The 27694-nt window shown below is 40.1% G+C and overlaps 1 protein-coding gene across 5 annotated transcripts in view; it reads right to left on the reverse strand.

Moving 5' to 3' along the window:
• The window catches only part of OTOF (otoferlin), a 164326-nt gene extending 137649 nt beyond the window's left edge, over positions 1–26677 (reverse strand). For all 5 annotated transcript variants that reach the window (XM_087959852.1, XM_087959835.1, XM_087959842.1 and 2 more), the window contains exons 1-2: positions 26348–26677; positions 12640–12698 (exon numbers count right to left, since the gene is read on the reverse strand). In XM_087959852.1, the coding sequence (XP_087815978.1) occupies positions 12640–12698; positions 26348–26426 (138 nt within the window). In that variant the 5' untranslated portion in view covers positions 26427–26677. The remainder of the gene's footprint in view (positions 1–12639; positions 12699–26347) is intronic.
• Positions 26678–27694: the final 1017 nt, after the last annotated feature.

Consider the following 27694-nt stretch of genomic DNA (forward strand, 5'->3'; position numbering starts at 1 on the left):
GTTTCTTGCCAGGCTCTTGGATAAAACCCAATTCTTTGAATAACTACCAAGGACATTCCAATTGAGATATTGTCCTTGGCATTCATATATCTATTATTCCCATTCCAGATACAAAAAAGGAACATTATCTATTTGTATCAAGAGATCATACAGATACGAAATTCAAAATATAAACATAGAATCAAAGAGGATTGTAAAGTGGGTATTTTAGTGAAAAGCAAATTATAATTTTATAAGGCTTATTATGTAACCCCTTTGTGAATTCAAGTGTAAGGAATTTAGAAAATGTTATGTGTACAAAGAGAAAAAGTGGATCACGGCATTGCACCTTCACATCATTTCTTCCTAAATAATGCTGCATACTTCTAAAAATAAACCAGGGTGAGAAATGGAAAATCCCAGCTCCACCAAGTGTACATTATGACTACACCTTCTATTGCTTTCCAGAATTGTTCAGGATGACTTCAGCAAAATGCCCACCTCTGCAGCAAACATACTCAACCATGTCACAAACGCAGATGCCTTAGCAGTCAGATGCCTAGGAAACTATCCAACTATTAATCCAGCATTCTGTAACAGAACCAAGGATCCACAGTAGGCAAATGTGAAATCTATGTGTCCTCTATTTAGGTTTGCAATGAGCCTGCTCACAGACAATAAGTCATGTATAATTTTCAACAGGTCAAGCATGCATATTACCTGAGGCTTCAGGATTGCATGCAGACCTCAAACTCTTCTCCAGGAAGCTCCTTCAAAAGTTGCTCTCAAGCAAAAGATGTTAATGTAGCAAGAGGGGGGAAATTGCTCGATATGTGGGGGGCAATCCTAATGCTTGAAAGTAATCAATAACATGTATGTAGTCAGTGGTGGGATTCAAAATTTTTTTTTACTTCTGGTTCTGTGGGCATGGCTTGGTGGATGTGGCAGGGGAAGGATACTGCAAAATCTCCATTCCCACCCCACCCACTAACCTGCTTTCCAGCTCTGTTCTCCTGTGCAGGGCAACAAAAGAAGACCCAACCAATCAGCTGGAGCTCAGGAGGCAGAGAATAGATGGGGGCAGGGCCAGTCAGAGATGGTATTTGCCGGTTCTCCGAACTACTCAAAATTTCCGCTACTGGTTCTCCAGAACTGGTCAGAACCTGCTGAATACCACCTCTGGTGTAGATGAAATGTAGTTCAGCTTAATTTTTGAACCAAGTCCAGTGCCCCACTGTCTGCACCTATAGGCATCCCACTTAATTTATTATATATTTTATTTATTAAACAAAGATGTCTAGCCACCCAATTCGTACTTAGCTGACTTTGGATGGCATTTAACAAATTTTAAAAATCCATCCTATAATAAATGGACAAAGGGAATTCATGGCCCCCAAAGTTGCCTGGCCCTGGTAATGAGGTTGGCCTTTGGCTGTAATGAGAAGTTATCTTTATGAGAAAGCTTCACTTTTCAATAGTGAATACCCACATTTTCCTGGAACCATAACATACAGAAAGGCAACAGAAAACAAAGCCATTCTGGTGTTATGGCTGGCACAGGCTGGCATTGTGCCTGCTACCTACAGCAAAGTAAAACACAGAAAATCAGCTGGCATCTCCCTAGTAACCACCCATGCCTTCAAACTAGATATGTATTTTCATAAATCGAGAGTATAATCAGGTTTGATGTTAACAGATTAAGGATGCTTCCAGCATCGCTTCTTACATTACCAAGTTAAAAAAAAAAACTTCGTGCTACTCCTTCACCTTTGCTTCCTTAATCATTTTGTTCCTAATAAGAAAAAAGACAGAAGAAGTCATAGGGAAAGCACAAGGGGGACAGAAGAAAGGATACAACTTTGTAAAATTGTAGGAAAGAAATGCAACTATCACTACATGAGAAAAGTCTTTCCTGGGACATACTTTTTCCAATTGGTTTTGTGTGTGTGTGTGTGTGATCTTCTAGCTTAGCTACTCTGAACACAAATAAAAATACTGGAAGATAAAGAAATGTAACATCCAATACAGGATAGATAGTGCTCCCCCACCCCTCTCTATTTCTTTTCTACAGAGCCTTCTGTAGCAGAACATAACAATTCACTGTTACAACCCTAGTTTAAAAACACTCCCAGTAAAATAGGTGCATTAAGTTTGTGGCCATTTCTCTTTAACCTCCAACCCTTCCTCCAAATTAAAAGGGGCCTGCATTTCATTCTTCCCCTCTCTAGAGGTATCACCCAAGGGCTTATCTTTTCTGGCTCAACAATATAAGAAACAAACTATGGCACATGGTCAGGAGGACTTGTTTGCTCCTGCTTTAGTAAGTGTTATTACAATTGAAATTGAAGTTTGTGTGGGTAACACACACATTTATGGATACAAACACAACACACATACTGTACATGGCCTCTAGGGAAATAATTTATTTACTGCAATTGATTAAAAACATCCATTAGGGTGTTTTCTCTGACATGTTCCATTAGCATTGTTTAATCACACAACTTTCGCTTGCTCATCATTCACTATTAAGAGGCAAAAATCAGGGTCCTTTAATTCTTTGGTGTAATGCAGGATACCTACAAAACTTAGTCTGGTTTGCAGAAAGATCCTGAACCATATTCCGGGGACAACGTATACATGAATATACTGTAGATGAGGGCTGTCAAACTCCTGGCTTGCGAGCCGGATGTGTCACACACTGGCCACGCCCACGCCCGGTTTAGTGAAGGGGGAAAAATCCCAATACATCACGTGACACCGCCATGATGATATGAATTTGACACCCCTGCTGTAGATGGTTTCCAAAATGTAACTAGTGTCAACCCCGACCACTAGTATATCTCAATCTGTTAATAGAATGTATGCAGCAATTTTATCACTACAAATGAAATCTGGAGGCATATGACAATCCTGCTGTCTTCTACTATGTCACATGCATAGGTATATTGCTCAAAAAAGATTCTCAAGAAAAGAACTCATGCTGTACTTTATTTCCAAAGAGTTATCTTGAGGGATTATATTCCAACTTCATTCTGTTTCCTCCATAGTGACTGCAGCTCAACATTAACAATTGGCTTAATTGAGACAACCTATTGCACTAAAATGTAGTAAAGTACAATATGTGTGTTAGGAATATAAGTCACCTAACAGGTATTTGGGTTAGAAATATATAAACCAGGATAAACATTTTAAAACTGTATCTTTAAGAAAATGCAAAACTGTAGTTGGGTGTGGTTTCTCAAACGGCCATAAGATGGAGCCAGAAACCTGGTTTGTCTTAGTGTTAGTGTCTTAGTAAGTCTCTCTGTTTCCTTCTGTTGGAGAGTATTACCGTTCCTCCATTTTTCCTAACTGACTGATATTCTGGATTTGATGTAAGTCTGATACTGAACTGTTTTTGACACTGGACTTCGTTATTGTATTATCCCTGGATTGAAAAACTGACTGATTTACCCGTGAATGACTTTGGACTGCTTATTTTGAACTTTGCTTTAAACCTTTCTGGAAGTAAAAACCTACATTTACTGTACAGTGTATCTGTGTTCTGTGTGTGTATTATTCAAACACTACTCTCAAATACGTCTCCCTGTATGCGCTCATTCTCCTAACGGGGAATTACCTCAACAATGTGTCATCATGTTTTGGAAATTTAGCAATTAGTTAACATATTCTATAAACAAAACAATTGTTATTTATTAACCTAAGCTTTAGTGTGATGGTGTGATTGCAGACTTTATGTTTTCTGTTGAAAATCTAGAAACAGTTTTCCAAGCCTGAAGATCAATCAGTACAAGGTGATGAAGAAGCAGGCTGGGGCAGTGTAAAGAAAGAAAATAATATAAATTATCTACAAACTAGTGTATATCCTAGTGTATGTATTAGGAACAGTGGGGGAAATTCTATCAAATGTCGAAAGAAATATTCCATTTACCCAAATGGTGATTTCTTTACAGATAGACAAGAGTTTTTGCCTCTGAAAAAGTTTAACAATTATATGAATTTATATACTCAAAAGAGCCTCCTAAAGTCAACCTCTCAGTTGCTTGGCAACCAGCAGGCAGCAGAGCTTAAAAAACTTAACTGACAACCCTAAGAAGCCACCTCCAATTGATTCATGAGTTAATGTAAGTTTCTTTATATTAAGCAAATAAACAATGGTCCAATCAGGTCTATGACAAGTCAGCACTGTCAATATTACAACCACACTGTGGTAAGGAGACCAAAAGTACACAGCTCTTTTCATCCCAGGAGTTACAACCTGTCCCCCGTGAAAACAGGCCATTTTTGGAAGACCAAAATCACCTTGTAAATATGGATGACGTCTCACTAATGAGCCTAGATTTTCATCATTTATAATGCCTTCTACTTCTTTCTAAGTTCAGTCAGACCTCACACCCTGCCCCTGAATAGAGGCTTTGTTTATTAATTTATTTGCTTGATGGTCAAAGAACAAAAGTTTGAGATCATAGAAGTGCATACAGGAGACTGTTCAATCTTTGAATAAAGTGAGAAATAAATAAAGGGCTTTTTTCAATAGTGCCCTGACTCTGGAATTCTTTTCTAAGAGATATTTCGACTTGCTTGTTCTCCCATGCTTTTTAATTTAACTACCAAGACCTACCTACTTTCCTTCCTTCCTTTTTTTTCATAACTGGTTTGTATTATTTTCTTCTTATTTGATATTTTGCATATTGTTCTTGTTTTATTTTTGCAGTATTGCATACTCCAGAAGCTCCTGGCTATAGTTTGGCTTATTACAATAAATACATGAATAAAAGAAATAAAACATAAACAAACCCACTAAGTTTGAAAGCTCTGGGAAGGTCTTTTTGCTGCTATCCCAAAAAAGGGGGGGGGGGGGGGGGGGGGTTTCGCTCCCGGGGCCCCTCTCGGGGGGTTCTGTGGGCCCCTTCTGCCCTCTCCGGCCCCTCCTCCGGGGGGGGCTGGGTTTTTGTCTTTTTTTTTTTCCTCCCGGGGGGTTTTGTTTTTTTTTTTTGTTGTTTTTTTTTCCTTTTTGTTTTTGTTTGTTTTGTTTTTTTTTCCCTTTTTTTTTTTCGGTTTTTCTTTTTTTTTTTTTTTTTTTTTTTTTTTTTTGGGTTTTTTTGTTTTCTTTTTTTTTGGGGGGTGTTTTTTTCTTTTTTTTTTTTTTTTTTTTTTTTTTTTTTTGGGGGGTTTTTTCTTTTTTCTTTTTTTCCCTTTTTTTTTTTTCTTTTTTTTCCTCCCTCTCTCTCTTTCCTGTTTTCGTGGGGGTGGGGTTTTTTTTCCTTTTTTCTGCGCGGTTCCCTCTTCCCCCCCCCTTCCTTTTCTCTCCCGGGGGGGGGCCGGGCGGGTGGTTTTTTGGTTGCTTGCGGGGGCCTCCGGCGGCCGTCCCCCCCGTGTTGGTTCCGGCCCCCTGCCTCTGGGTTCTCTTCTTTTGGTGCTGGGCGGTTTCCTTGCCGGGGGGGGGGTTTCTCCTTTCTTCTTTTTTTTTTTTTTTTTTTTTCCCCCTCCTTTCCCCCTTTTTCCCTGCTTTTTTTTCTTTTTTTGTTCTTCTTGTTTTCCCCTTGCTCTTTTTTTTTTTTTTTTTTTTTTCCCCCCCCCCTCTTGGTTTTCCAAAAAAATCAGGATTCAGTCAACTCTGAGGATGCCAACAGCTACCAGAGCTCTTTCCTCATTGGTATAGCTGAAGAGATTCACAAAAGAAAGCTTTAGCTCACAACATACAGTAGCAGACATAAGAATCACTGGATTTTTGGAGGCATACCTTTTGATGTCATCCTTGCCAGTAGATTTATCAATATACTGTAGATATGACTGTGACAGAACCCTACCTAGATCAAACACAAATGTTCTCATTCTTGCATGCCAGATTTGCCCGTTCAAAAAGCAATTTCAATAAGGGTCAGACTGGATCCTTTTGAGAATTAATCCATTCTACTTTCTGCTATAAAATTTCAAAACCTGCTGTATCTCCATTGGGCAATCAAATGACAATAGAAAACAGAAGCTTCCTGAACCAATAAGTATTTATACTATCATCTCACATGACATGAGAATAGAGTTAGAGAAACCTAAAAGTAAAGATTCATATGTTTGAGTGCACAATTTTGATTCTAACTGCCAATCAATGAAGTTCTCCTCTAAATGTTTAAGAACACCTATTATGTGTTACTGTGACAACTAGAATATGCCCATTATAATGTAGGAGATACCTTCTAGACTAAGAGTTTGGAGAATGACAGCCACCCAGTCAACCAGGAGTTTCATGAATTTTTTACTTGGAAGCTTTGAGGCTGCCACATTCAGTGCCTGGGAATTTGGGAGGGGGGATTTCATAGTGAGGTAGAAGATTAGACATAACAACATTCTTTCTCGGAGAATCAAGGACATGTTGCCCTGCACCTGGAGAGGAGTGGCTGGAGGAATGTCTCCAGTTGGGATGAAGATTTGATTGGGCCATGTGATGGACTGATGGGTGCAGGGGATGGATCTTTGAATTCCCCTTTGGGAAGGGAAAACCCACAATTCTCAGATTTAGGTTTTCCCGGATGGGCCAATATGACAACTCTAATAAAATAGAACTTTGAAGAACTGATTGTCTCGGAGTTTATTGGTATGGAGTTGGTCAGTTGGTACACTGACAGAATTTCTGTTTGAATCTCATGAATGATTTAGTATCGTGGATGATTTAAGATCAGTCTTTCTCTGCCCAATCTGCCTCACTATGGGGATAAAACTAGGGAACATACTCATGTTCACAGAGGAAAGGCAGAATATACAATAACACAGTGGCAGTGTTATTTTTCTTATATTTTCCACAATTCATAGAGATTATTTTTGCTGGCAGCAACACTGTTAAAAAGATTTACTCAAGAATAACAAAGCACTTTCCATTTCTTGAAATGGTTTTAATTGCAGAAATGACATGTTGTCTTAGTTAAGGCTCTCTTGCCACAACTGTGGTACACCAAGGCAGCCTGTAATTCTCACAGCCATGTGCATCTTTGCTGGACTGTATCCCAGCAGGCAAATGTTCATCCTGTTTGATCCCATTGTGTGGATTTATTGACCTGATATTCAGTGCTCAGAATAAAGAATCGGATTTAAAAGCACGCTTGAATGTTAGGAGGCAAAGAGCTTTCCTTGACCGCTGTTTTCACAAGAGACCTTTACACCCTTATTGGCATTTCCTGTACCTTCAATTCATTATTAAAAATTTAGAGTGACAGAAAGGATGTTTCCTATACTTCTAATATGGTAGCATAAAGCCTTTTATTCCATTCCAATTAAATATTCAGGGATATTTATCTTATACATTTTCATAAAAAGGTCTCAGAATATTCCGCAAACATCTGCTTCGAAGGTATGGGATACATTCGTCTCCTTCATATTGATTTTTGAAATTCTGCCTTCTCCGTGGCACAATTAGTAAGATGAACCTCAACTCAGTTTCAGCAATATGACATTATAGAATTTGCTACTTGTCAAAGAATGTTCTTAAAACCTTCATTCTTAGCCTTATTTAAATATTTAACTCATCCAAGAACTGCAGATACTTTATACACAAGGGCCTGCTGTAAAATGATTGTAAGCATGGAAAGACAAAAATACACCTCAAATAAATTGTTGATATGTATTGTTTGTCAGTCTTTGATCTAAGAGTGGCAAAAGTTTCTAATATTGTGCTTGATTTTGTCCAGACACTCTTCATCCAAGTACCTCATATACAGTTTGAAGATTATTAACTTCAAAGACTTCGATACGTTGTAAAAACACAGTGGGACTAATATTTTAAATAATTTGATTATGCTTTTACACATTGGATGGAAACAAATCAGAAATCCCCTTTCAGGTCTGGTGTTAATTAAGATAAGTAAATTTGACAAAAAAAGGACAATGGAAATAATCCAATGGGGCATTATAAAAATCTAATTAAGGCTTTGAGAACAAAGACCACAGATTTATGCTCAGTTTCCTATAATAGCAATATACTTATCTGTATATTTTCTTTCTTCTGTACTGTAAAATGAAGCAATCTATCAGAAAAAAATATTTTATGTGAATCTCACAAATCACTCATTTACATTATAAAATGTATATAACACATTTTAATCATTTTAAAATGGTTATCTCATACTGTTTAAATGTTCTTTGATATATTTCTTATCCTCAAAGAGAATAGGGCATTGAAATAAGCCAAACTCAAAATTAGTTTGTAAAGTATGCAAAGCCAAATATAGAGGTATACATAGATTCTACCTAAGCATGTCACCCTTTCAAAGAAAGCCCAAAGATGATGGCATTAGTGGAACATGGATGAAACACATCATCACTGGGAACATCCTTCCTAGTTTGCTTTTAATCACAACTGACTGGGTTTACACAGTGTATTAAACTGTAAACTGTATTTACAAAACACAGTGGCTAAATTTCTACAATACACCAAAAGTAAAAAAAATCACATTATAGTCCAGCATGACATGTTTAATTTAATGACAACTGTAGATCCCCAAGCTGAGAAACAAACTTGCATATCCCAGTATATGTGAAATAACTCTCATTCTAAGGTCACAGCTATTTGGGACCTCTGAAAAGGCTTCATAGAAAGACAATGGAAGAAATGGAAGATGATTCCATATGAGAAAAGTGTAGGGTGATAATTTTCCATGCAACAAGTTGCACTGCATTTGCACCTAGTCAAAAGCACTGAACATGTAATCAAGTTTCCCCTTCCAAATGTTTGTGCCTTACTCTCTATAAAATAAGTTGGCTCTGAAGACTGCAGCTGAGTAAAATTCACAAAGAAAAGAAACAGTGTGAAGTGTGGGAGGGAAAGGGAGAAAAAGAAAAGAGGGAAAAGGAAAATGTAGGTGGGGAAGATAGTGTCTACCACCTGAGCATTTTAATGGGTATGTGATGAGAGGGAGGCTGTTATATAAGGTTTGCAGCACCCGTGGTTTATGTAACAACAGAGGAAGAGACAGCTTTGCAGATTTAGGAGGATAAATGGTGAGAGAAGCACCTAAGAAATTCTCTACAACTTCACAGGCACTTTATGATTACAGACAAGGCATACATTGAGTTGAGCAATAAGGAGGTTGCCCTAGGCATCATCTCAGGATTATATCCAGAATGTGAACAAAGAAACTTCTTTGCAGCATAAACAGCTTATATTGCTATACATAACCCCAGGCAGCTCATGTACAGCAGACATTAAAATGCAGGACTTCCAGTAAAAGAATATAATACATTCAGTTGTGACTTGAACCAAGTTTTTTGCTTTAGAGTAATATTAGCAACTTGGATGCATAAACATAAGGCATCCATAAACTCCTATGACCTACATCCTTCCCCAAAACCTTAGTAAAAAAAACCCCACACCTAATGACTGAAATTTCATAAGAACCTATGGGAGGATGACTAAAGTGCCATAAAATTAGTGATCTCATGAGCAATTTTGGAAGGAGACTCCAAGCCGTTTTGCAACAATGAGATCACAGAAGAGAAATTAGAACTGGAAATAGTTGCTGGCCGCAGATGTCAACAAAGATGTTCACTAAGGGATCAAGAGAGAAATGGCAAAAGTAGTATTGCACCAAACTGCACTCCTTCTGTAAGATGCTGTGATATGGCGAGCCAATATAAAAGGCACCAAAGCTGACCTTATGATAATGAGACACTGCTTTGATGAAATCACTGTATCCCAAAGAACTGTGGGTAGCAGGTCATAGCCAAATTTGATTTGTGTTGGAAAAAAGCTAACTAGAGTTGGATCTCCTTAGAACTTGATAGGAGACTGCCAGGAAATCCTGAAGCTAAAAGCTAGGCAGGGAAGTAAAACAAAACAAAACAAAACACACACACCCAGAAGGAAACAGCGTTTCCATTTTGCTATCAGGAAAACTTTGTGAACAAGTTCAGGAGCCACAAGGACTTGATTTATGAAATTATCTACCATTTTATATATCTCACAGGATGGTGCCTCTCCCACTGAAAATTAAAGGCTGATCTCATTTTTATACTACAAACCAGCACACACATATATTTTACCCTTGGGTCACAGAACTTCTAAATGTCTTTTTAGCTCTACCTGGGAATCTCATTCATTGCCTTCTGAATTCTCAATCCTGCCCAATCCTTCCCATTTCTAAATTGAAGGCACTGGGATCAGGCTGGGCAATGGGGAAGTCACTTAGGATGATTAACATTACTGCTTATATATTGGCAAAGTGGGAGCGGGAGATTGACACCCTGTTGCTCCCAGATAATTCTGTCATTTTTCAAAGAGATGTCTAACAATCAATGAATTAGCATTTTGTACAACTTGATATATTTAAAACATATGTTTTGTGCTTTGGAACTGTAGTGATCCAAACAGATTAAAATAAATCAACAGCGGAAACTAAAAAGCGGTTAATTCACAAAATATTGTTGTAGAATACCCCCTAGCATTACAATGTATGCTTTCTATCCAGATTCCTATTTTTGCTGGAGGTTAAGAACGGAAAAGTTTAAAATCTATGTATTTATTTAATCATATTTGTATAGCAGCCTGTCTCACAGGAAATGGCTCATAGAGTTGGACATTGTGATTGAGATCATCAAGTCCATCCAGCCATTTGCAAAACCATATTCTGCAAAGTGCTCTTATCATTAGTACTTGATTTCTGATCTTTAATCAGACTCTGCTTTCTTGTAAATATAAATCCATTATTCAGTATCCTGCACTGTGGAACAATAAAGAACAGGTCTTGACCTTCTGTGTGACATCCTTTCAAGAGTGCTATCATGTTCCTTCTTGTTCTTGTCTTCCCTAGGCTAAATGTACTTAACACCTTCAATTTCTCTTCATAGAACTCAACCGCTAAGTCTACCAAGCACTTCTGAAAGGATGGGGCCCATAACTTCACACAGTATTCAAAGGGGGTTCTAAGCAAAACAGGCTGAAGAAGAATAATTTCTCCTGAGGGTTTGGAAATTGCATTTGCATTTGTTACAGTCACATCACATTGCTAGCCCATATTCCGTTTGCAATCAAGTAATTTCAAAGGTGCTTTTTTTTTTCTTCAAGAGGCAACTGGACTTTCTGATTTTTTTCTTTAAAGACATTTTGCTTGTCATCCAAAAAGCTTCTTCAGAAGAACTGAAGAATCTTCTTGGATGAGAAGCGAAACACCTTCAAAGAAAAAACAGAAAGTCCAGTTGCCTCTTAAGAAAAAAAGCACCTTTGGGACAACCATGACCTGGTACTAGTACTTCTGGATGTGTTGCTTGCCTGAATTATCTCACAAAGCTGAAAAGAATAAATTAGGGCATTGATTCTCAACCTTTTCTTCACCACAGGCCCAATTTAAATACTTTTTGTGGCCAAGAGACAAGACTTAACTCAAGATCTCCCAAGTGCTTTTATTCTTCAAGAGGCAACTGGACTTTCTGGTTTTTTTCTTTGAAGACATTTCACTTCTCACCAAGGAAGCTTCTTCAGTTCTTGAATGAGAAGCGAAACATCTTCAAAGAAAAACCAGAAAGTCCAGTTGCCTCTTGAAGAAAAAAAGCACCTTTGGGACAACCATGACCTGGATGACTGAGAATCTCTGTAGAGATTTAGCAATCAAAGAATGTTTCAATATTTTTTTTTGAAAGTGTTATTACCAAGCCCCTAATCCAGTGGTTCTCAGCCTGTGGTCTGCAGACTGCTGGTGGGGGGCATGATGTTATCACAGGAGGTCCACGAAGGCTTGAAGAAATATTATGATTTAAATCTTGAGTTAAGTCTTGGGGGATCCGTAACCACAAAAGGTATTTAAATAGGGTCCATGGTAAAGAAGAGATTGAGAACCACTGCCCTAATCTATTACTTTCAGTCTTGTGAGGTAATTCAGACAAGAAACACATCCAGAAGTACTAGCTCTAACTTTATTGTAAGATTAAATGAACAGAATAATGCATGTCTGAAAGTACTTTTCTCCCTCTTTATTTTTACAGTCCAAGAAACCAGGGAAGATCCCTAGTTTTAATTCTGGTTAGTTTGTTAGGGTTTAACACACTCCATTTAATTCAAGAAAATGGGTTTTTCAATTATCAATTTAAACATTTGGATAATACCTCCCTATTGAAGTTTACTTCTTGAATAAATCCTTTTTTTTTTTTAGCTTGTCAGAATCATTTAAAGAAACAGGCTTTTTCTTGATTATAGCAGACATTTTATGAATGGGCAAGTCCTTCTTCCACTGTAGCCATTTTTATTCACACCCTATTCTCTGCATATTGCCAATTGATGCAAAAATGTTGGAGACCCCGAAGGAAAAGGCATGTGATCCTCAAAACTAACCACACTGTGTCTCATATCCTTAGATCTACTATATGCAGACTGAAATTAGATGGCTGATCACTAGATGGTAGCAAAGAATCTGAATTTTGTATATTCCTTTGGTACATCTAGTAATTGCTGGGGTTCTTCAAGATCAGATCTTGTAGATATTCAAGACTGTTTGTTTGTTTGTTTATCATATTCGTTATAGTCGCCCATTTCATAAGAGAGAGAGACTTGCTTGTATACTGAAGGAGCACAGTTGCCAAAACGGAATACAGAGTGGCTTGTTTACAGATCTTTAATTAGTGGGAGAATGCAAAAGTGCCACAATTCATAACCTTTCTCCTATTCAGAAATTCCTTCCTTACCTCATCAAATGAAGCTTCATTCTCACAGTTCTCAAGCACTCGAGTGTAGAATGAGAGACCTGCAAAATCCAAAGAGAAAACAATTTTTTATTTTAATAAAATGCTGCATAAATACAAAGCTGATTGTAAGAGTAAAAGAAGGACTAAAAGCACTGTGTCATATTTTGTATCCATGTAGATAAGATAGAATTAATTTATCAGGTGGATATGTTTTTCATGCAATTAATTATCTGCATAGAAGCCAATGCAACAGTAGGAACTGTCAAGTCGCAGATTTGTTCTGAGTCAGGGGAAAAGCTGAAATTCTCCATTATCTGTAGCTTCTATTATTCGGATGGCAAACAGGAGATCTCACACCAGCCATAAAGCCTAATAGTCACTGGTTACATTTACATAATATATTTTATATGGTTACTGAATAACATTACCCTGTTGATGTATTTGCATGATATATTTACTGTAAAATGAAAGAAACACATGGACTATTTTTTGTCTGACCTGCTGGGATACATAAAGGGAAGTAAGATTATCCCTAACCAAGCGTAGCGTGTTGTCTGCATGCAGCAGCTAGGTTTTCAACTGATCTCATTAAACATTAAGATTGTCTTTCTCTTCTTCAATGTACCTAACCTCATTGTAACATCCTGGATTTTATGATGAAATGATTTGTTTTGTCACTTTAAAGCCTGTCAAGTCTCATTACTTAATTCTGGAGCAGAGTTGTAAGCCTAAAATTATACACAAAATCTCTTCAAATATAGATGATTTCATAATCCTTGATCATTTTATTTTTTCACTTACTAAATTTATATTCTACTACCTTTCCTCCAACAGCTCAAGGTGGATGCTTGCTTTATTTAGATTTTCCAAGACAACATTGGTCAGATAGACATCCTCTGAAGGATTCTTATATCAGGGCAAACAACGTTGAGCTACATGGACAGTTCCCTGTATCTGAATGTCCTCTAGATGTTTGATATAGTGCCCATAACCCTCAGTAGCCTAGGACATGGGTTAGTGTTTGCCACTTCTGGAGGGCCACTAAGGAAGGCTAAAGAAATTTTCTTGAGGAGCCATTCACAAAATGGAACCATAGAATCATAGCACTGGAAGGGAGTTTAGAAGTCTTCTAGGCCAACCTCCTTATGTCATCCCAGACAAATGGCATCCAATCTTTTCTTGAAAACTTCTAGTAATGGAGCACCCACAACTCCAGGAGGCAAGCAATTCCACTGATTAATCGATCTCACTATCAGGAAATTCCTCCTTATTTCCAGGTTGAATCTCCCCCTGACCCATTGCTTCTTGTCCTGCTTTGGAGAATAAATCGACCCCCTCTTCTCTCTGACCAGTCTTCAAGTATTGGAAGACTGCTGTCAGGTTTCCCCTAAGCCTTCCTTGTGGGTCTTTCCCCCCAAATTCCTCATACGGAAGTATTTATTATTCAAGCTCGTTGAGACTCCTCACTTTATTAACAGTAATATAAAGAGTCAACCTCTTTCAGTCCATTAACTATATCAGACCAGACTTATGGGTGGCATTTGGACGTTTCTGTAAGACTTGTGGATACTAATTTTCCCATCAGTTGGAATTCTTTTGTATCCCTTTCATCTCCAGCCTATTTGATTGAATCATTTGCTGGAGGAAAAGAAAACATTAAACAAAGGAGCCTAAATGTACAATGGTGAGAACCTAAAAAAACCTTGACCCATTCCTTATGAATGGAATAAAACTATCAAAGAAATTGTTCTGTTGTGGAACAAAGATGGACTGGAGACTGGAGTTGAAATCAGCTCTTTATTAAATGTCAGTAACTTCAACTAAACTCGAGCTGCGGCAGCCTCTTTTATAGCGGCTGCTCGCAGCTCGCGGCCAATGGCATTGTTTTAAACCTCCCGCCGTTTGGCGGACCAATCGCAGCAGTTGTTTAACCACCAATCGTTTGGCGGCAGTAGTCATCCAATCAGAACGTAGTATTACGAGTATGCAAATGTCTATATACAACAGAAATTGTTAATCCTGGAATGACACATACAAGGGAAGATGATAACATGGAATTTACTTTTCACCCACCCTTTTCTTTGATCTCTACTTTTTCAGTTTAGCAGAAAAGGAAAACGTTATTAAAATGCTAAAATACTGTATATATTCTCAATTCCCAATTAACCTCCCCTGAAAGCTAGCAGGACTTGCCTATTATTAAACCTGCCTCCTTCTAGAAGTAAAATATGCTTATTTTCAATTTTATTGTGTTGTGTAACATAGTGTGGCAGAAATTGTTGTTGTTAATTACTTTTTCTCTCAGTTTAAAATTCAAATATAGCTAGAGAGATTATAAAATAGGAAACCCTGATAATTGCATCATAGGACTGCAGTCGCAGTTTCGCTTATAATAGGATTTGGGTAATTAAAAAAGGAAATTTATTACTTAACTAGGTACAGGCAATCATCTCCCCATTTACACATATAGATCCACTTTCTGGGAGCATCTGTGCTGGTTGAAGCAAAGAAACCTAATCCCAGTTAGGTTTGCAGTCATTTCTCTATAAAGCAAACTGGTATTGTTGTATGTGTTATCAGTAATATGTTCTGATCAAAGCTTTCCAAGAGCATGAAGCAGACTCCTTGTTCCAATAAAGCCCATTTTATTTAGGTTAAAGGGAATTCCTCTCCAGCAAAGTCCTGGCAAATGGTCTTTCATGAGATTTCACAGCTACAGACCTTTATCAGGCTTGGAGAGTTTCCAGGCCGATATCTTCCAAACACCACGCTGTAGCAGCAATTACTTGGCAAGAAGTCAGGAACAGATCTTCACCCTAATGAATTGAACTAATTGTCTCCTGCAAACACCACTCCCCTTTTGCTCCTCTTTATTCCCTATGGGAGGGCCATTCACTGTCCACCTGAGCCTTTACTCCTGAGGCAACCCTTGTTCCTTAGCTGTTCCCTTCTCCTGGCAGCTCTGTGCATGCACACACTGGGAACAGGCTCCAGCTGTTCTTCTACCCCACTGATCTCTGACTCTGAAGGCAGCTGAGAACTGTCAAATGGCTCTGGTGCCATCTCTGCTTTCTCTGCACTCATCAGAGCCTTCTCCAGACTCCAGGATTGGCCCATGTTCTTCCCCAACCTCCTCACTGTCCGAGTCTGCTGCCAGCTCCACTGGTCGCTGGCAGGCCACAACATGATAGTAATACCAAACAAATCTCAATCATTTGCAAGCAATATGGATAGCCCTCAACTTATAACCACTTGTTTCCAAGTTACAAGAGCACTGCAAAAATGACTTATGAGCCCCGGTGGCACAGTGATTAGAGTGCAGTACTGCAGGCTACTTCTGCTGCCTGCTAGCTGCCTGCAATTTGGTGGTTCAAATCTCACCAGGCTCAAAGTTGACTCAGCCTTCCTTCCTTCCTTCCTTCCTTCCTAGGTGGGTAAAATGAGCACCCAAATTGTTGGGGGCAATATGCTGGCTCTGTAACCTGCTTAGAGAGGGCTGTAAAGCACTGTGAAGCGGTATATAAGTCTAAGTGCTATTGGTATTGCTATTATAATAGATCCTTACACTTATGACTCTTGCTGCATCCCCATGGTCACATGATCAAAATTCAGGTGCTTGGCAACCAGCGTGCATTTACGATGGTTGCAGCATCCTGGTGTCACATGATTAATCACTAGTTGACAAGTAAAATCAATAGAGGAAGATGGATTTGCTTAATGGCTGCATAATCTACTTAAGAACTGCAGTGATTCACTTAACAATCATGGCCAAAAGGTTGAGATTTACATTCTTAGTAATTTTGGAGTGAGAAAGGAGGAGTTATAAGGGCCTCTTTAGAAACTGGATTGATGAAACAACCAAGACATCGTTATCATATCAGTGAGAAGGAACCAGTTATCTCCCCATTTCTTGTCCTATTCTTAAAGTATCCCTCTTTGAAATTCCTTTGGGGATGTTTCAATAATTTTTTTTATTATTATTACTCCATTCCTCCTGCTTGAAGATCACTTCAACATGTGTCTTCTGAATGTGCAGTTGACTGCCTTCTGATCCCTACCTCCAGGGAGAAATCCAGCATTGTTTCACCAGAAGGACAAAGGTGCCAGGTTCTCCAGTGACATGGAAATCTAGGGCTCTCTTTGAATCCCACATTTAATCCACCCTCATCCCAATAATTTCCTCCTGTATATTACCTTGGTAAATGGACAAAAGCTTTGGAATGCTTGAAGGAAGCTGTGTGGGTTTCCCTCCTCTATGAGTCTATCCCTGCTTTTTAACCAGTGCCCCAGGAGAAAGGAGAAAGTCTAGCACAGTCAGGAGATATCCCAGCCCTGAATTGATATGGAATATTAATTACACATGAAAAAGAAGATCAAAGACTTCATTGACTTGGGTTGATTTACGTAGTTTTAACACTATTGAAAGAAACCTCTATTAAACAGCAAAACAAAACACACACCAGCAACTCTGGCTACCGTATTTCCAGACAACTCCTTGCAATATGTAATATTTGAAGTGCATTGTGTGGTTTCAATCAGGAGTGCCATGTTTTGGTCATCAACCTATCTTTGAGCTTCCTTTTGCCTGTTTGGAATGATTTGTTTAGCTAAAAAGACCTGGAAAAGGATTTTCTCAACAACAGCAGCAAGGACAACAGCCATCATCTATCACTGATTCTCCATTCCTTGTCCCCCACTGAAAACCACCTTGAGTTATACTGTAGATAAAATGGTGGGACAAAAATATAATAATCACAACTTGTATTGCTAGCGCATGCAAACGTGTTTTTCAGATTTGTACACATGCTTATAAAAAAGAAATTTACACAGCAACAGTCTGAGGCATGAAACTACTGGCAACCTTCTAGAGAGAATTTGGAATCATTGGGAAGAATCCCTTTTCATATTATTTTCCCTTAAGTGATCTCCGAAACTCCACAAGCAACATTTTTCAATGGTAGAAACAAAGAAAGTGTTATAATAGGAATAATCAACTAGGAATATTTTGAACATATTGTTAAAAGAAAAAAATGTAAGCACAAAGATATGAGGCACTTATACAGAAGTTTAGAACTGCTACTATGAGAGTGAATTGAGAAGGATGCTAGGAAAGAGAGACTGAAAGAGGTGGGTCAAACATTAAACATCCATCATTTAGGTAAGTACCTGTTTGTATTTAATTAAAGAGTTAAACTGGATAGTTAAATTATTTTTCAAAGATTGTTTGAATAAACCTACTTTGTAAAAACATTCTATTGGGGACTAGTCGTGTAGTTTCCCATGACCATTTCAATACCTATGATACTAATAGTTGATGGCTGCTGACTTAAAAATTAATATTTAAGAAAAATAAATAAATTAAATGCTGGCTACAACGAATGGGGTGACATATAAATGTGACGATAAATAAATAAAAAACAAAAAGAAAAGCTATTGAGGAACCAATCATCCCTCTTTTAAAAATACTTTGTAATATCTGTTTCAGAGGTGGTATTCAGCAGGTTCTGACAGTTCTGGAGAACCGGTAGCGGAAATTTTGAGTATTTCGGAGAACCAGCAAATACCACCTCTTGACTGGCCCTGCCCCCATCTATTCTCTGCCTCCCAAGTCCCAGCTGATTGGCTGGGTCTTCTTTTGTTGCCCTGCACAGGAGAACGGAGCTGGAAAGCAGGTTAGTGGGGTGGGGAGGGAATGGAGATTTTGCAGTAATCTTCCCCCTGTGGTACAGTGGGAATGGAGATTTTACAGTATCCTTCCCCTGCCATGCCCACCAAGCCATACCCACAGAACCGGTAGTAAAAAAATTTGAATCCCACCACTGATCTGTTTACTTTCCTCTTCTGGAAACATTGCTCCATCAGAGAGAACCTTTCCTGGTCCAGGGCTCCTTTGCACAAATACCCCTGTAGCAGAAGTCATCTCAATTGGCTTCCCTTTCAGACTAGAGGGCTCTTCTTTAGGGAGATTGTTTGGCCAGGTCAATCCTTCAAAATAAGAAAGGGAAGGGAAAGAAAGAAGCAGCATAGATTCCAGAAATGCTTTTTATTGAGGGTGAAGTTTCGTTCTCCGAGCTTATGAGTTGGTTTTCCAACGTTTCGTCACCCAAGTTACAAGATATTTGCCACTATTGCAATGCTTTTTATTGTCGCAGGGCAACATAATCGAATCTTGAAAGCCTCTCTGCCCCATCTTATACCAAACAAACTCAAGATAGAATTGAATTGCTTTCTCACCCTTTCCATTTTCTCAGGACTAAGTAATCTCTTCTCCTACAACAGCTCTTCAGTCATCCCTGTCCCCTTTCCCAAGACCATCTCTACCATCTTTCCCAAGACATATTCATTTGTTTATTTATTTTAGGGAAATTATATTGCCACCTATTTGCACAGGGCGACTCATAGACAGCCTTAAGCAAGTACGTTTTAGTGGGTGTTCTCTTGATTCGATATATGAGACATTGATTGGAAGTGTAATTTTTTTCCCTTGGTGTTCTTAATGGTTTGTATTTTACAGTTCGGGATTTTATGATCTGCAGCTTCTGTTTCCTTGTGAGCAAGGAACATTTTGATGCAGGGAAATAGCCTGGAGCAGCTATACCAGAAAGATATCCCAGTTCTACAACTTGAGGCCTTTAATCACCTCCCAACTTTCCCAACCTCTCCAGGTTTCATTTCTTTCAAGAAAAATTAAGTTTAAAAGTTTGGTCTTTTTTAAAAAAAAAATAAAAGAAGCACTAACTCGGAATTGTTCAGCTATAGAACAATCTACAACCCAGGGCCAATCTTTATTTTTTATTGAATGCCTGAAGCATTCTTAGGGAACAAAAATGGTCGAATCTTGCAATCAAGTGCTGCCTTTTGAAGATACTCAAGAAAAAGACAATATTCTGAAGCAAGTAGGTATAAAAGTGAACATGCAGTAGAAGTTTTGCCCCTTATATTCATTGTTATTGGTTGTTCTTAGGATAGTATTTAAGCCTGACTTTGCATCTGCCTAGGCCAGGGGTGTCAAACTCAAGGCCCGCAGGCCAGATCCAGCCTGTGGGGCTGCCCTGGAAATAGCAAAGGACTGGCCCATGGTGCCTCTGCCAGGAAAAACAGAGCTCAGGAGGACTGCACGAGGCCCTCGCGGGCTCCATTTTCACTGACAGAGGGCTGGAGGAGGCCGTTATGACTGAAAATGGAGCCCGGGAGAGTCGCATGTGGGCCTCCCGGCCTCCGTTTTCACTGGCAGAGAGCTGCAAGAGGATCTCCCCAGCCCTGCCCAAGCCACCACAGGTGTCCCCTGGCATAAGTGACGTCAAGCTGGCTTTGCCTACCCCAGCCACCCCCACCCTGGCCATGCCCATACACTCCCCCTCAAGGTCAAACACAACCCTGATGTGGCCCTCAATGAAATAGAATTTGACACCCCTGGCCTAGGCTTTTTTTCAATAATTGGGGGGAATGTGCATGTTTGCCTGTTTTGATTTGAATGTCTTGCTTCAATATCAGGGGCACCCAAAGCTTGATTGATTACATGCCATCAAGTCATTGTCCATTCTTAATGACTAATAGATAGATTTTTCTCCATGATGATCTATCCCTAACTGGGCCCTTCAGCTCTTCCAACTGCTCCCCCATTGCCACTGTAAATAAGTCCATCCATTTTGCTGCTGGTTGCCCTCTTCTCTTTCTTTCTATCTTTCCCAGCATTGAAATCTTCTCCAGAAAGCTAGGACTTTGTATCTTGCATCTGAAGTAGGATAATTTGAGCCTGGTCATTTGTGTCGGGAGTGAGAATGCTGGGTTCATTTGATACATTGATTTGTTTTCTTGGCTCTCTAAAGTATTCCCCCCAAAATTCTCCAAAACTAAAGTTCCAAATAGCTGCAACTGTGTGGTTGAAGCCCTGCCACTTTATTACACGTGCAACAATGCTATAGCACAGTGTGCAAAAACAGAACTGGACTTTATAGCCATTGTTTAACAGAAGTTAAATATTTCTGGATGGGTTGAGGACGGTTGCTTTCAGACTTCATAACTTCTTTATGTGTGATGACCTACCACAAGACCTACATTTCCATCTGTTTTTCAAAGTCAGTTCTCAGACTAAAGTATAACTATTATGCAGTCAAATCCTTTTCGGAAAATCAGATCAGGAATCTTGTTTTATTCCTGTATCTTTTGGAAAAAGATCTTTGGCAAGTCCTATTTGGATTGCAAACAGCAATTTCCCCATCATCGAGTTGGATTCACTTTAATGAATTACAAGAGAAAAGTATGCTAGTATGCTATTCTTTCAGCAGGTTGATCAAATTTCACTTGCAGAGGTTTCCGATTGCAGAGAGTAAGCCATTTAGCCTTTTGCAGGGGGAAAAATGCCAGATCCAACAAGTTGTACATCTAGTCCTTTGGAATCTGAGCCAATGTATCATCATTACCAAAAAAATCCCCATTTCTAATATCTAATACTTTCTTTTGCATTGCAAATCTTTTGCAAATCTTTTCTTTTTATGGTGTCAAGATATTGGTGCCAAGATATTGCTCAAAAACTTGCATCTTTCTTCCAAGATTTATTGTTGTCCTTTTTACAAAAATTACAACAAAAAGATCACAATGGAATAATTATCGTCTATGTGTATATGTGTCTTTGGTCGAACATTTTTCCTGATGAATTTTCCTCTGTACAAGAAATACAGGCCTAAGAAAGGTAATTTTAGTGAAAAATCTCCTAAAAGGAAAATTAGTTAAAATGATCCTGATAATATTACTGCAGCCAGTTTCCAGTAATCTGCAAACTAGATGTGACTGGCAAATATACACAATCAACTGTGTCCAGCAGATTAACCTCCATAATTTTTTGTATTATTACTTGGAGCTGTAGGAATTAAAAGGCTATTGTGGCAGTTAAGTACAACTTAACCCTGAAAGGGGTATAAGTAAGAGCTATTGTCAAACCACGTTCTGCTCCTGGTGATATTTTGGACATATCTATGTACTATTCTTGGCAACAATTCAGACATGGTTTATTAAATGTCTGCTTCCAGGATGTGTTTTTAAAGTTCTCAATCTAATTTCCATTCTGGAATGTTTTGGGTGGTCTCCTGGACTAACCAGATCTGGCTTGGCTCAATTTTCTGAAATGAGTCAAGGCTAGCTAAATACTGCCACCTATGTAGGTAAGTCATGTGAATTCTGTTAAGCTCCCCCTGACGGCTGATTTAAAGCAGTGGTCCCCAACCTTTTTTGTACCAGGGACCAGTTTCACGCAGAAACACTTTTTCAAGGACCGGGGGAGGGGGAAGAGTCCGAGTTTGGTGGTTTGCTTGCAGACGTTTCATTACCTGACTAGGTAACATCTGATGTTGTTACCTAGTCGGGTAATAAAACGTCTGCCAGCAAACCACCAAGTTCAGGGAGCGCCAATGCCTCCTCATTGCAACCCTGAGCGACAGATATTCTCTTCTATTGGGACATTAAAATGGAGGGTTTCAGCTGCAGATTCAGGAACTGCGCCGGGCTGAGGAGCGCCTTCAAAACTGAGCGCTGGGCGGCGGCGGCCACGGCTGTCTCCGCGGCTCAGGACAAGTTCCTGCAGGATGGCTGAGAAGCCCCGCCTCTCGGCCCTGCCTCCCTCAGCCTCATCCCTCAGGTGTCTCCCTCCCTCCCTCAGCCTCATCCCTCAGGTGTCTGCCTCGTTCCTCTCTCAGTTGCTCTCTCGCTCCTCCACCAGCCCAGGAAGAAACTGCTTCAAAGAAGCCGGCAGGGTGGCTTTTCCTGTTGGCGCAGCTCCTCCGAAGCGCCCGTTCACCCCACCCCGCCGCCCGCGGTTCAATCCAGTGCTCCGTTCTGCCTGCCTGCCTAACTGCCTTCGTTTCTGGTTGTTTCGGAGCAGCTTCGGCTGAGTAAAAGAGGCGAATAGTTATTATTCAGCCGAAGCTGCTCCGAAACAACCAGAAACAAAGGCAGGCAGGCAGGCAGGCAGGCAGAACGGAGCACTGGATTGAACCTGGATTGATTGGCGGGAAAGAAATAAGCGCCTAGTCCAACCAACTGCAGAGACTTAGGGCACTGGAGGGAAGGATCCAGTAGGGCCCTTCCATGCACATTTTTAATGCTAAAATAATATACTGTTTATTGTGTGTAAATCTTCTGTAAAACCTCTAAGTTTGCAGCTTAATAATATTACATATATGCATTCAGAAAAATAAACAAAATACGTCCTCCAGAACATATCCTCTTCAGCAGCCAATACCCAGACAAACAGGGATTTAACACCAGACAAACAATCAAGCAGAAAACAATACTTCAATCAAGGAACTACCAAGGAGAAAACCACACACTCACCAACACTGGCAGGGCCAAGCAACTACATAGAAACCGGAGCAAATCCCACACTCTCTTGAACTGATGATGTAACCTAGTTGGGTAATAAAACATCTGCAAGCAAACAGGCAAACCCAGAGAGCACCCAGAACTCCACAAAAAAATAAACATAAATAAAATCCTATAAAATAGCATATGTACAAGATGTTTGGACCTGTCGTTGTTATTGTATAGCATCAAAAATAGTTGCAGGGATACTTCCTGTAGAGGGCCATTCCCCATTGCATTTGGAATAGCTCTAGATGATAATAACTTTGGAAATTGGTTCTTTGCCTGAGACACCACATGTCATGGTTTGGTGGCTTTTAATTTCCTATTGCTGTGACCAACTTTTGTTACTGTTGGCAGAATCTCCCGCAGTAGGTTGATTGGTCCCAGAACTTGGGAAATCCTTACTAGTTTCTTACTTATTTAACCAGACGGTATTATATCACATGGACAAGACAAGGTGGTTTTTTCCTTTACTCCCCAGCACAACACTCCAGATTAAACTGTCTATTCAGGATAGATTGCTGTAGGATTTTCTTCGTCTAGCCCTGAATTCTCTGTGTACCACTTGTCCTGATTATAAAAAAGGGAGAACCTCTTAACATATCCAGAATGCCCTCCCTTATCTTCGATAACAGAGAAGCAGAGAACAGCATTTCAAGGAAAAAAATTAAATGGGATTTCATGCCTCAAGATGATTTCCATCATCTACAGTATTAACCTCAGGGAGCAGCTGCGCTTTCTGAATGGTGCAATATGCCTCAAACCTTTGGATTTTTTTTTCAAGGATGAGGAGCGTTTCACTTAATCTCACAATACTAAGTCATGTGCAAGGAACATTTGCAGGAGCGCTTCAGATTAGATTGCAGTAAAATCTGACAAGAGTAGCCTAACGGGGGAGGCTAGGTTCCAAAATTCAAGATGCTGAAAAAAGAAGAAGAAGAACTGGGAAAAATTATTTTGAATCAGCATCAATATGATAGAAAGTTCTGTCTAAGTATTAGAACTGGAACGTCACCCTGTCCTCATATGTAACAAGTGTGCCATTGTACATACAGATGTTGTTTGCAAGTTGGCCTTGACCTTAGATGTAGGGGGTTATGTAAATTGCAGCTGCTTTTCTCTTTTATTAAAGAAAAATGTCCTTGAAGCCTGTGTCCAGAATTGATATCGGGCATTTAAAAACCAGTCATATACACATATGCATGCACCATCTTTTTGAAATAAGAGATATAAAAACATTCCCATTATGCCAACTGTCTATTTCAAAAATTCTTTTGAAAAAGTGTAATAAAAAGCCATCATTTTTTAGCAGTTAAGATTAAAATGCGTGTAAAGAAATACTGCTTAAACCCAAATGGTTGCATTCTCTTTCTTTTTCTCTCATCAATTGTTTAAATTCTAATTTTTTTTCCTAAGTTTTATTTCTGCTCAAAGCTGGAAGGGGGAGAAAGGTTGGTCCTTATAATGAATTGGGGCAGCAGATGTGTTGATTGGAACTGATGTGGGCCTAAGGAGACAATTTAAGTTGGAGTATTCCAGTCAAATACAGTCAGGATCTAATCCAACATGTCTAATTCAATTTATCAGAAATCCACCAGATTGTGTGTCTGGCATAATATTTCTATTCTAAGATGCCTGCTTACCTCTTTTTGGAAATTTTGCTAGGTTTTCCACATACTCTTGTCTGCTGCTTGACCTGACCTGAGATAGTTTACAGATAAATATATTTATATTCTCAAACTCTTGGACACAAGGATAAGCTGGTTTAGAAGTTAGACAACTATCAAGAAATGAGAGCTGGGTTTCTTTAACTCTAGTGATCCAAAGATAATTTGGACATCATCAGAAAATCAAGTGGATTTTTCTTTTTAGTTGGTGAGATCCATGTATTAGTTTTTCTTATGACTGGTTCCACATTTCAGAATACAAACGCCTGAAAATACAAACCTTTTCATTTTTAAGTCCAGGATGTTTCCCATGTGAGAAAAACAACCTTATTTGATATCTCAGAAATAATATTTGTGATATTCTTTGTTCACATGTTGTCATGTATACTAAATGCACACTCTATGGAGGTGACATGCAATAGCTGTGATTCTAGTAGAACATATCAATTGAGAAAAGTCAGGTCAGATTTTATATCAACTACAAATCATAGACCATTTCTCTAGTAATCATTTATAATGCCCTTCACTATAATGCAACCCTTATTCTGCCAATGTAACAGGGGTGGGGGCAAGCGTTGTCTCAGTGATGATTAGGCAATGCTAGAATGTGCTATAAATGATTAATGGAAAACAAGTATATCATAACTTTAGTGAAGCCAATCATTTTAATTTCAGCTCTAACTCTACTCCCCTAGACAACATGAAGTTAAGAGCAAAAGGTTTACATTTTGCAAATCAGCATCAGTACGAGCACAAACTTTCTGCAGTGCTGTATAAAAACAATGTGGGTTGTTATATGTAGTGAGCATTCAGTAGAGAACACTGGCAATGTGTATTTTTCAAAGCTGTGTGCATACACTCAAAGCAATACTTTGTATGCCAGGGGTTCCAGGTTCAGCCCTGGCATCTCCAGCAAAAGCTGAGAAAGTCCCCTGCTCAAAATGGGGATGCGTTTCTGCCAATTCTGGTGTCAGGGTTTGACAAAACGCTGCTTAGGAGGCAATTTACTTGTTACCCCTATCACAACCCACTTGCTATCTCCACCAGAAAGAGTACCTCATTGTAAAAACATGAAGCATTGCAGAAATGCAGGAGTGTGCCACATGTTACACATTTTCAAAGCATGTGGCATTTCAGTGGCTTTGAAGTTCTTCTTGGCACTTTTCTTCTTCCTGTCTGCCCTCCTTCAAAAGCTCAGAGATTTCTACTTGTGTAATGGCAAACACAATCGTTCTTTGAATAAGAAAACAAACCACAGTCAACAATAACATGCTAACTCCATTCCCAGGTCTTAGTTGGAGGGGGAAAACTTTGGTTTGGAACCTCCGAGGGTTCTTCAGATGTAATGGGGCTCCAAATGGAGGGAGCTGCATCCCCGGGGCTCTTGCTGACTCCAGAACCTGCCCGTTAAACCACCACAGCTACAACTCCAAGAAGCTTTAGCCCAGGCAAAATGTGAGGGGGCACACGAGTTATTCTTTTCCAGAATGAAGCCACCCAAGCTCTAGGGGAGTGAGAGCATCCTTCCCCAGCGTCATTCCCTTGTTCTGCAGGGTTGAGGCTCCTCTGCAGAGAACTTTCCCCTTCCCTGGGACATGCAGACCTGCACACAAACAGGCACCTATCTTGCAGCACCGCACAGAGTGCCTCTGCTACAGTGCCACACAACTGAGGGCATGTACCTCTGAACGCCACCTTGGCTATCCTGTCCGCTTTGCCTCTCAGGTTGGTGACCTTCTTCAAGCGCACGATTAAGGCCATGGTGGGCTGGTGGCCGGGAGTGCACTCTGCTGTTGTCGCTACAGCCTGGCAATGAAAGGCAATGGGTACAACGTGGGGAGCAGATGTGGGGGATCCAGCCGGGCTGCCTTCAGAGCTGTGTCACCCGCCTCTTCTCTCTGCCTGCTAAGCCTCGGTGCAGCTCTTCAGGCGGAGAGCGACCTCCTCCCATCTCGGTCCAGATCAGGAGCTGGTAAAAGCGGAGCTGCTGTGCCAATTGGGCTGCCTGGGGAGCAGTAAAGTGACTGCTGGCTCTCAATTATTCAGGAGCTATCGCTGGAAAGTCCCGCTCGGCGCTCTCCACGCGCTGCCCGGGCTGGTCCCTTGTTCCAGGCAGGGCGCTCCCCATCCTTCCACCGCCTTTAGCAGGGGGAGAAGGAGGATGCTGAACCTGAGATCGCTTCACGACGCCTCTCCTGCCCAAAGCAAGGTGACTTTTGCCTGGGGGAGCCAGGAGAACGGAGGAGCATCCCTCCACCACGCTGGCTCCGGCAGGGGCTGAAGCTACGGCTGGTGTACCTTAACTGCTTCACTGCTGAGTCGTCCCCACTCCCCCAAAGAAGCGCCAAGCGGGGTTCGCGCGATCCTGGGAGGGACTGAAGGTAGATCGAGTGGGGGGGGGGGTTCTCAGCTTCGGTCCTCAGGCTGCCCCTCCCCAGCCGATTTCTGCATCGGAAGGGCAGGCAAGCAGTCGGGCTTCTCAGTCCAAGCTCCTAAACCGAACCTCTTTCTCTATCGATCCGTCCACACATTAAAACACTCAACCCCGAAGGTTCTCTTTGCACCCCCTGCGCGTGGAGAGCAAAGATCTCGGTTAGTGGCTTTTATCGTGAGGACCTTACGACGACCGCCGTTCTGCGTTTGCATTTGGGGTCCAACCCAGGAGAAATGCACAAAGAGGGAGAAGAACTGCACCCCAGCATGCAAACTCAGAGACTGCACCCCTGTTCCCAGCATGCAAACTCAGAGACAGGTCAGAGAAGGTATCCCTTAATTATCTCGATTAAATCTAAAACCATTTAAATACCGATTTGCCCAAATAGCATATTACTACATGGAAGAAAAGGAAGAAACGGAGTAAGTTTGTCCATTTGTATCTCTTTCCATTTTACAACTGTGAGACACTTCAGAGAGATGCCTAGTTTAACGTGTTGGTCTAGTGCTAAACAAGGTCAAATTTCACTCTACACTAGGAGAGGTTAATTTTGGGCTAATTATTCCTTCTTTCACTCAGCCTGACCTACCTCATA

This window comes from Notechis scutatus, chromosome 1 (assembly GCF_049901735.1).
Source record: "Notechis scutatus isolate UNSWTSFEM ecotype Mainland chromosome 1, rNotScu1.2, whole genome shotgun sequence".
Lineage (NCBI taxonomy): Eukaryota > Metazoa > Chordata > Lepidosauria > Squamata > Elapidae > Notechis > Notechis scutatus.